At 45.1% G+C, this 10,784-nt stretch overlaps 1 protein-coding gene across 1 annotated transcript; it reads right to left on the bottom strand.

Moving 5' to 3' along the window:
* Positions 1-3,614: 3,614 nt before the first annotated feature.
* Positions 3,615-10,768, bottom strand: sc5d (sterol-C5-desaturase). The gene is made up of 6 exons (XM_012839826.3): positions 10,636-10,768; positions 9,576-9,786; positions 8,216-8,348; positions 6,935-7,035; positions 6,519-6,647; positions 3,615-6,068 (listed from the first exon to the last, which is right to left on the bottom strand). Exons 2-6 carry the CDS (start codon positions 9,783-9,785, stop codon positions 5,778-5,780), a joined length of 864 nt encoding a protein of 287 aa, XP_012695280.1. The 5' UTR covers position 9,786; positions 10,636-10,768; the 3' UTR covers positions 3,615-5,777.
* Between the last annotated feature and the right edge of the window lie 16 nt (positions 10,769-10,784).

Raw genomic sequence — 10,784 nt, 5'->3', positions numbered from 1 at the left:
CTCGGGTAGAAATCTCCATGACTGAGCAACGAAGCTCAGAAACAAGGGGCTTAAGACAGCCACCTGAAACGAGGAACAGGTGATTCCTCTGATCACCTGGCATGGGGTTTCCCAGTTCGTTCGGCAAGGGCTTGAGACATGTGCCGGGGTTTCCTGGGCCGAATCTCAGGGGCTTGTGAGTTCTGGCGGCATCTCCTGGCCGGTCGAGGCATGACACTGTCTCTCTCATATCTAGAGATGTGTGTGTGTGTGTGTTAGACTGTCTCTCTCATATCTAGAGATGTGTGTGTGTGTGTGTGTGTGTGTGTGTGTGTTAGACTGTCTCTCTCATATCTAGAGATGTGTGTGTGTGTGTGTCTCTCTCATATCTAGAGATGTGTGTGTGTGTGTGTTAGACTGTCTCTCTCATATCTAGAGATGTGTGTGTGTGTGTGTTAGACTGTCTCTCTCATATCTAGAGATGTGTGTGTGTGTGTTAGACTGTCTCTCTCATATCTAGAGATGTGTGTGTGTGTGTGTGTGTGTGTTAGACGGTCTCTCTCATATCTAGAGATGTGTGTGTGTGTGTGTTAGTCTCTCTCATATCTAGAGATGTGTGTGTGTGTTAGACTGTCTCTCTCATATCTAGAGATGTGTGTGTGTGTGTTAGACTGCCTGTCTCATATCTAGAGATGTGTGTGTGTGTTAGACTGTCTCTCTCATATCTAGAGATGTGTGTGTGTGTGTGTGTGTGTGTGTGTGTTAGACTGTCTCTCTCATATCTAGAGATGTGTGTGTGTGTTAGACTGTCTCTCATATCTAGAGATGTGTGTGTGTGTGTTAGACTGTCTCTCATATCTAGAGATGTGTGTGTGTGTTAGACTGTCTCTCTCATATCTAGAGATGTGTGTGTGTGTGTTAGACTGCCTGTCTCATATCTAGAGATGTGTGTGTGTGTGTTAGACTGTCTCTCTCATATCTAGAGATGTGTGTGTGTGTGTGTGTGTGTTAGACTGTCTCTCTCATATCTAGAGATGTGTGTGTGTTAGACTGCCTCTCTCATATCTAGAGATGTGTGTGTGTGTTAGACTGTCTCTCTCATATCTAGAGATGTGTGTGTGTGTGTTAGACTGTCTGTCTCATATCTAGAGATGTGTGTGTGTGTGTGTTTGTGTGTGTGTGTGTGTGTGTGTGTTAGACTCTCTCTCATATCTAGATGTGTGTGTGTGTGTTAGACTGTCTCTCTCATATCTAGAGATGTGTGTGTGTGTGTGTGTGTGTGTGTGTGTGTTAGACGGTCTCTCTCACATTCATGTCTTGCTGTTCTTAGCTAAAGTAACTGTTTCTCAGCTGCAACTAGACACCGGTCCGTACGTTCGAATACATTCTGATTTTCGTTCGCGCCATTTCATTCACCAATGCAGATAGCAGAGAGAAGCAACCAAGGAGAGGAGAGGAGAGGGGAGGAGGAGAGGAGAGATGAGGAGAGGAGAGGAGGAGAGGGGAGGAGAGAGGAGGAGAGAGAAGAGGAGAGGAGAGGAGAGGAGGGGAGAGAGAAGAGGAGAGAGGAGAGGAGAGAGGGAGAAGAGGAGAGAGAAGAGGAGAGAGGAGAGGAGAAGAGGAGAGAGGAGAGAGAAGAGGAGAGAGGAGAGGAGAAGAGAGGAGGAGAGGAGAGAGAAGAGGAGAGGAGAGAGGAGGAGAGAGAGAGTGGAGGAGAGGAGAGGAGAGTGGAGAGGAGAGGAGGAGGAGGAGAGGAGAGAGAAGAGGAGAGAGGAGAGGAGAGAGGAGGAGAGGAGAGAGAAGAGGAGAGAGGAGAGGAGAGAAGAGGAGAGGAGAGAGGAGAGGGGAGGAGAGAGGGGGAGAGGAGAGGGGAGGGCAGGAGAGAGGAGGAGAGGAGAGAGGATGAGAGGAGAGGGGAGGGGAGGAGAGGAGAGGAGGGGAGGGGAAGAGAGAGTAGGGGAGGAGAGGAGAGGAGAGAGGAGGGGAGGAGAGAGGAGGAGAGGAGGGGAGGTGAGAGAAGAGAAGAGAGAGTAGGAGAGGAGAGAGAAGGGGAGGAGGAGGAGAGGAGAGGAGAGAGGAGGAGAGGAGAGAGGAGGGGAGAGGAGGAGAGGAGAGGAGAAAGGAGGGGAGCTGAGGCTGAGGCTGAGCACAAAAGCCAACCCAACATAGTTCACAGGGTTTAAAGCAAAAAAAAATCCTGAGCCTGAACTTTTTTTTGTGTGTGGGAGGGGGGGGGGGGGGGTGTTCTCCCGTGGCATGGACACATTCCAGGGTAAAAAAAACAAACAAACAAACAAACATTTAGAAATGAATGATTGCAGATTATGGTGAGACTTTTGAAACTGCAATCCCAAGAAAGGTCAGTAATTAGTCCTCCACCTCACTTACAATATGGTACTAACACATGTGGCATTTTACGATTTTCTTTTGATATTAAGTTTTGCTGCTAAGCCTTTGTCCTTGAAAGGTTACAAGATGACTTACAATTACAAGGTGACATGTTATAAGGGTATGGTCAGTGGAAGAAGATTTTGATTTGCAACCATTTAATTGAGGATATAATGAAAAAGGACAGTGATTTACTTTTTAACTGTAGATAATAATGTAGTTTTATATTTGCAACCATTTCCATAATTACTTTGTTCAAAAGAAATAATCGTAAATTTAATACTAGGAAAGTTAATAGAAAAATATATCAATAAAAATAAATAACAAACAAAACATTAAAATGTTTACAAGAAACTTGGTAACTTTAATGTTGGGAAATAAATACAAAACAGGACTTTGGTCCATGTACTTGTTGGTTGGCTTCGTCGACATTGTAAGGAAAACATGCCGTTTTTTTTTTAGCTTTTCCGGAAATTACGTCTTTTTAAACTCTGGTGTTATGCCGTGCTGTGTTAAAATAGCGGCATGCTGATTGGATATTGACAGTTTAGTCAAACACACATCACACACACGGTCAGTTATTGATGCCGGTACATCAGCTGTGGGATGTTTGGCTTCCCGGTAAAGGCGTGGTGTGTTGGAGAGCTAGCTAGTTGCATAGGCTATATTAGCTTTCTCGAGCACAAAGTGCAGAAGCAAGCACCTGCTTCTCTTAACTTCTTACACCAGCTACCAAAAGGCTTACTGTCCTTCCCTTCCCATCTCTTCTATCCATGCCCAGCGCCATTTATTTTCATGAACTTACTTTCCATCCTACTCTCCTTTGGTGTGGTGTCTCTCTACTCGGGCATCTACGCTAGGCAGAGCGATAGAGAAAAGTCGGTGTTTGAAGCACATTTCCCCAAGACCCGCCCCAATCTACTTCTGATTGGCTAATAATGTTATTTTGAGAGCGGGAGAGTTGTGCTCCTTTCATTTCATTGGCAGACAAACTCATAAACTCGAAAGTGATGGTGATGATATCGATGATATTTTTTTTAATATAAGAATTTTTTTCGCAGCCAAACACCGCACGCCGGAAATCCGGCACGGTGCCGGAATACTTTAATCCCTGAGTTCAACATAATTTAGACAAAAATATACTTTCGTTAAAACTTACTGAAAACAGAATAGCATTCTAATTCGGCATTAGTCCACCGACACACACACACACACACACACACACACACACAGAGGACACAGACTACTTTTAACAGATAAAGATACAGATTCTTTATTTGATTTAAAACCACGGTTAGCAGCAGAAGCCTTTTGCTCTGTGTTTGACTCATAAGCCTGTTGTTGCTCTGTGTTTGACTCATAAGCCTGTTGCTGTGTGTTTGACTCATAAGCCTGTTGTTGCTCTGTGTTGGACTCAGATGGACTCCACTCTGTGTTTGACTCAGAAGCCTGTTGCTCTGTGTTTGACTCATAAGCCTGTTGTTGCTCTGTGATTGACTCATAAGCCTGTTGTTGCTCTGTGTTTGACTCAAGATGGACTCCACTCTGTGTTTGACTCATAAGCCTGTTGCTCTGTGTTTGACTCATAAGCCTGTTGTTGCTCTGTGTTTGACTCAGATGGACTCCACTCTGTGTTTGACTCATAAGCCTGTTGCTCTGTGTTTGACTCAGAAGCCTGTTGTTGCTCTGTGTTTGACAGGTAAGCCTGTTGTTGCTCTGTGTTTGACTCAGAAGCCTGTTGCTCTGTGTTTGACTCACAAGCCTGTTGCTCTGTGTGTTGCTCTGTGTTTGATAGATAAGCCTGTTGCTCTGTGTTTGACTCAGAAGCCTGTTGCTCTGTGTTTGATAGATAAGCCTGTTGCTGTGTTTGACTCAGAAGCCTGTTGCTCTGTGTGTTGCTCTGTGTTTGACTCAGAAGCCTGTTGTTGCTCTGTGTTTGACTCATAAGCCTGTTGTTGCTCTGTGTTTGACTCAGAAGCCTGTTGCTCTGTGTTTGACTCAGAAGCCTGTTGCTCTGTGTTTGACTCAGAAGCCTGTTGTTGCTCTGTGTTTGACTCATAAGCCTGTTGCTCTGTGATTGACTCATAAGCCTGTTGCTCTGTGATTGACTCATAAGCCTGTTGGTGGACTCTACTCTGCTAGTTTGGAGCCAGACTTGGTGTAGGAACTGGAATGACTGTTAATCTCTGGAAAAATAAATAAATATTTAAAGCAACATAATCTGGTAAATAGTAAAACAGCAAGCTTTCAACCACGTCATTGTGGTCTACTAAGAATGAAAAATATGCCTTGGCAATTCAGCATCAGTTTAATTATAATTCAACCACTTAATTATAAAACTGTACTGAAAACTAAAACAATATGACCACCAGCTCTAGAAATTATCTCTACAATTTGGAAATGATTCCCCTACTGCAGGTCCCTTTCTTGTATAACTAAACTTCCTAATATGTAGTGATGTTTATCATGTGAATATGGGTAACTATCCTGCCTATGTAGTAAAACATTACAAACACAAATATATTCACAGTCCTTATGGCGCACGCACACACACACACACACACCAACACACACGTTTGGCAAAGTGCACAGTTCACAGCAAAATCTGGGAAAAACCAACTCAGTGTGTGTGTGTGTGTGTGTGTGTGTGTATGTGTGTGGGGGGAGGTGCTTTGTCTTTCCCCAAGACACAATAATAAAACAAAACAAAAGATGAAGATATTTCTACTGCCTCCTTCCCCTTGTGTAAAGAGCATCATACATGCTAACATCACACATGCTAATAGCACACACGCTAACCATTCTCAATCCTGGATATGTAGATGTACCTGCCCTCTGGGTCCCTGATAACCCCTAACCCTTAACCCTTAACCTCACATATGCGCCGCTTCGCCATCCTTCACCAGGAAGTCATCAGAGTCACACATCATTACTGACGCGTCCACAAACAAGCCCTTTTATACCGTCCAGAGGCTGAAACTGCTCCCTACAATTGGTCATAGTTCCTCCTTCAATTAACTTTAATTGACTGATTAAATGAAATTGACAGAAATTTGGAACTGATTTTTTTGAAGTTCCAGATGTTTTGAAATTAACTGTTAATACTACAGTTGACTCCTTCAAATAATGAAATGTTCTTTTGACTCATGGTGTGTGTGCACCAATTACCTGTCACTCAGAAACTCAATACATGCTACTTGACGCTCGTTTTTCAACCGCTGCCAATCAAAGCCCATCTTTTCTTCATGCTGGTGACAAGTCAGATTTATGAAACAGAAGTGCTGTGTGAGATTTATGGGCCACTGAAAAGTGCTGTTTTGTTTTTGTAGATTTATAGGCCACACTGTAAGTGCTGTTTTTGTTTTAGTTTTCATGGCTGGTCTGCGATGATGTCATCCTCATCTTCTGACCTACGCTCCCTTGTCCTTCGTCCCGCTCCCCCCCCCCGCCTCCATCATCATCCTCCTCACGAGGTCCAACGGGCCCTTCCCGGCCAGCGCCGACGGGTGGCGGTACGAGCGGCCGATGTGGTCCCACAGGGTGAAGTACTGGCCGTAGTTGTAGTCGAAGAAGAGGTGGTGGTCCGTGTGGTGGGCGGCGCCGTTGACGAGCGTCTGGAGCAGGCGGGGCACGCGGTAGTCTCCGTCGTGGATGGAGATGGTCCACACGTTGACGAAGACGTACAGGCCCAGGTACAGCACCTTGTGATGGAGATCATTTCCAAACACTGTTAATGACTTAAGAATATAATAATCAAGTGCCTTGTATTATTAATTACCTTATATGAATCATGTACTTATGTAAGCAGGAACATGGCTTTTCTGTGTTTCTGCGTGTGTGTAACTTAGAATATTAGGTGCCACTTAGTCTGCATATGTACAAGAGCATGTTTAGACCAGAGGTGATAAGAAGGGTCGAACTGTGCTTCTTCCGACCTTGTGCAAAACTTCCATCCTTGCCTCGGACGTCAGAAATCCACCACGTGGTTATCTCTGCTGAACGCTAAACTTCTGTCTATATAAACCTTGTGCGATGCTTTTAATATTGCTTCACTTTCAGCCTTGTGCTGGGAGGGGAGCCTGATTGCAATTGTTGTTGTTGTTGTTTGTCTAATAAATATACTTATATGCAGCTCCGGAGTCCTGAGGTACCTTGTGCAGGGGGAACAGGAAGGGGTAGATGTGGTAGGGCAGCCCCTGCAGGAAGCCGTCCACCGGGTGGAAGGCGTGGCTGGCGAAGGGTGTGGGGATCTTCCACACGTGGTGGGGCTTATGGAAGTACTGAGGGGAAACAAGAAACACCCACAGATGAGGAGACGGAGAGGAAGAGAGATGGAGAGATGGAGGTGAGTGGTATGTGGGAGATAAAGTGATAAAGTGATGGAGTGATGGACGTGTGTGTGTGTGTGTGTGTGTGTGTGTGTGTGCGTGTGTGTGTGTGTGTGCGTGTGCGTGTGCGTATGCGTATGTGTGTGTGCGTATGTGTGCGTTTGTGTGTGTGCGTACGCGTACGCGTGTGTGTGCGTATGCGTGCGTTTGTGTGTGTGTGTGTGTGTGTGTGTGTTCACCTTATAGATGAGTTTGTGGTGGAGGAAGCGGTGGATCCAGTAGATGCACATGTCCGTGAAGAAGAGAAAAGAGACCATGCTGAAGATCAGCCCTGACCAACCTGAAAACACACACACACACACACACACACACAGATACAGAAAGAGCCAATGAGTGGCATTATCATTGTCATTATTGTTTGCTGTTGGTCCAGAGCTCTGCAAAGAACACATATGTGTGGGCATACACAGTCTCTCTCTCTCTCTCTCTCTCTCTCTCTTTCGCTCTCTCTCTCTCTCTCATTCATTCATTCATACACACACACACTCTCTCTCTTTCTCTCTCTCTCTCTCATTCATTCATTCACACACTCTCTCTCTCTATCTCTTTCTCTCTCTCTCTCTCATTCATTCTTTCACACACACACACACACGCACTCTCTCTCTCACACACACGCACACACACACACACATGCTCATACACACACACACACAGATGCTCATACACACACACTGTGACATCACGATGGGCCATCTAGTAGAGGGGTGTGGCATTCCCCTAGAGGACTGGCTGCCACACCACAAGATGGCCGCCGTTCAAATGACTACATCGCCCAGAATGCAGCAGGAACCACCCAGGTGTAGGTGCTTAAGGCAATTGCATGTGGTGAGAGAGCACCTAGAACAACTGACGAGCAGGTTAAACACTTGGTGAAGCGCTTGGTAAAAGGCTTGGTGAAGCGTCTGGTGAAGAGCTTGGTAAAAGGCTTGGTGAAGCGCTTGGTAAAAGGCTTGGTGAAGCGTCTGGTGAAGAGCTTGGTAAAAGGCTTGGTGAAGCGCTTGGTAAAAGGCTTGGTGAAGCGCTTGGTGAAGCACAACCGGAAGAGGGAAGGATAGCCCCAGGTGAAAGGAGCTGGACGGACCAACTGGGAACTGACATCCGACACAGGAAAGTAACCAGAAGTGATGGGAATTGTCTAACCCTGAAGGAAGAGGGACAGGAGACATTTTGTGTTGGACTTTTGAGTTGGGTTTCAAGAACCTACCTTTGCCTTTGTTTGAGTTTGTGAAGAAATACCTGAGTTGTACCTTTTTATAAGTGAAGAACCAAATTAAAAACCTTCTTTTCACCTCCAATTGTGACTGATTCCTCAGTAACTGCACTGCCCAACCCTGCAACCTGTTACAACACACACACACACTCATACACACACACACACACTCATGCTCACACACACACACACACACACACACACACACACACACACACACACACACACACACATTCACTCTCTCTCTTACCTCTGGGTGAGTCGTGGACGTTGTCGTAGAGATAGCTGTAGCCCCGCACTTCTGCGAAGAACAAGGCCACGGTGGGGAGACTGATCCAGGGCAGAGACGTCAGCGCGTACTTAATCTCACGCTGGACCTGATTCTGTGCACAAGCACACACACACACGCACACACAAAGTGGGAGGATTGGAGAATATCATCCTAAGGTTAAAAGATGTGCGGCTTCAGCTCAGGCTGGATTTATGAATGATGTTCTGTCCTACACAGACGCACACACACACACACACACACACACACACACACACACACACGTGTGAACGATGTTCTGTCCTCACAGAGAGGCTAAAGGCTACACACACACGTACACAGCACACACACACACACACACACACACACACACACACGTGAATGATGTTCTGTCCTCACAGAGAGGGCTAAAGGCTACACACACACACACACACACACACACACACACACACACGCACGTGTGAATGATGTTAGGGCCTGGGGTACACAAAAGCCTCTGGTGGTGGGGTGTGAGCTTATTTACCTGCAAAAGGTGTTATTTAAAGTGTCTATTTCTTCTCACTAATGTGGGAGGACATCTGACAGGCCTACATCCAGAGGTTGCCTTGCACTTTGGACACGTAGGTTTTTTTTTTTGATTTCTTGTCCTTCAAGTCAACTTGCCTAACAGAATTATGTAACGGTATAAACAGGGAAACACTAATACACCTTTAGAAACGGTTGTTTGTAAGTTCATAATGTGGTTCAAACCTAAAAAAAAGGACACCTTTAAATGAAGCGACAACATATCCAATGGATACTCTATCCAAACCTCTAAATCTCGAATGTTTGGCATCAGTCTGAGGATAGCTTTAGTTACACCGGGGACGGGTGAACAAATGAAAAGCACTTTCACTGATAAAACATGCATTTTTAGATTAGATTAGATTCAACTTTATTGTCATTGCACAGAGTACAGGTACTGAGACAACGAAATGCAGTTTAGCATCCAACCAGAAGTGCAAAATAGCAAAAAAGTGCAGAGTATGTGCATATGTAAAGTGGAGTAAGTGAATAAATAAATATATATGTACAGTAAGAAATAGATATGTAATATGAACAGAATTGGGACTAGCAGCAGTTGAGGTAAGAAGTGTAGATATGATAAGTATATAAGAAGTGCAGGTGTAAGTATTAGTGGTGGTAATAAGTGAAATGAAATGAAGTGAATGAGGTAGTCGTAATACAATGTTTAAGAAGTATTGTATGGTGTAAGTACGATTAATACAGTTATTACAGTAATAAGTGGGATATACAGTATTTGTGTGTAAGACTAGACATGACTGATGGAGCGCAGTCTTACCGGGAGGAAGTGCGGGTGCTTCTTCAGGTCGTGATCGAATATGAAGTAGTAACTGAGCGCGCCCAGTAGGAGGTAGAGGACGGCGGCACCCAGGTTGGTCACGATCAGCAGGCCGATGATCTGGCGCAGAGGCTCGTCCTCCGGCCATGACGCGGGGTACACGTACGGGGTGAAGACGAACCGGTCAGACACGCCGAGGAGCAGGTCCATCCTTCAGTCAGGAGCAGAGAGAGAGAGAGAAGGGAGAGAGATAGAGAGAGAGAGAGAGAGAGAGAGAGAGAGAAGGAAAGAGAGAAATAAAAACAGGAGTAAGAGAGAAATAAAAACGAGAGAGAGAGAAAGAGAGGAATAAAAACGAGAGAGAGAAATAAAAACGAGAGAGAGAGAGAGAGAGAGAGAGAGAAAGAAAGGAGTAAGAGAGAAATAAAAATAGGAGTAAGGTCATGGGTAGAGGTTCCAGGGAGGTTGCCACGGTGTTATAGTGTCTGGATTAAGAGTAGACATTCTTACTGAACTGGACTCTGTTTAAAAGTCCAGTGATTTAGTTTCACTGTTGCAAATCAGTATAGCTGCATCCCATTCTACAGATAAGAATTCTCATTGGCCTAATCGTGTATTCAGACTGAACCTAAATCCCCGCACAAGATGGCCATGGTGCTCGGTATCAGTTATGCAACAATACTTTTATCTGCGCAATGTTGAAATTGTGTAACCTACTTCACTATGTTATTATGCTATACACGCTGTTTATCTTCCACAATGTTGCACACCGTATTAACGACAACTGTGGAGTTATGGAAAAAGCGTTGCGGAGAGAAATGCTATGAATCCTGAATATGAGTCCTGTCCTCTCTCTTCCAATACTCGCATAACGGCACAGCTACGTAATAGGGCCACCGATCTCCTGATATCATCCAGTCTTAGCCAAAGGTAAACATTTGATCTACTCAAACAAACGATTTCTTAAGAAGTAGAACACACACGCGTCTTAAATGTGACCTGGAATAAGGGATAGCAAATCTAATGAAAGCAATTACTACCGGCAGGCGCCCATAGTTACCTGTCGGTTCAGGTGCCGTGTTTCACCTCAAAATCAGACACGGAAACTAGACTACCCCAGATGTTGTGATGCTTGATGTCCAGCCCACCATGTCGTCCCGTCCAGTAACATACCCACTTCCTCCCAAACGAAGGCGAGATCTGCACGCG

This window comes from Clupea harengus, chromosome 8 (genome assembly GCF_900700415.2).
Source record: "Clupea harengus chromosome 8, Ch_v2.0.2, whole genome shotgun sequence".
Lineage (NCBI taxonomy): Eukaryota > Metazoa > Chordata > Actinopteri > Clupeiformes > Clupeidae > Clupea > Clupea harengus.
Note: the sequence above shows the minus strand (reverse complement) of the source record. Positions and strands in the feature narration are given on the sequence as shown.

What these genes read in the sequence shown, in the direction of transcription:
- sc5d (XM_012839826.3), bottom strand. Translation starts at nt 9,785, where the DNA reads ATGGACCTGCTCCTCGGCGTGTCTGACCGGTTCGTCTTCACCCCGTAC. An exon ending in ACCACAAACTCATCTATAAG is followed by an intron (nt 6,648 to 6,934) that starts GTGAACACACAC and finishes GTTTCCCCTCAG; the next exon opens with TACTTCCATAAGCCCCACCA. An exon ending in TCCTGTTCCCCCTGCACAAG is followed by an intron (nt 6,069 to 6,518) that starts GTACCTCAGGAC and finishes CTCCATCACAAG; the next exon opens with GTGCTGTACCTGGGCCTGTA.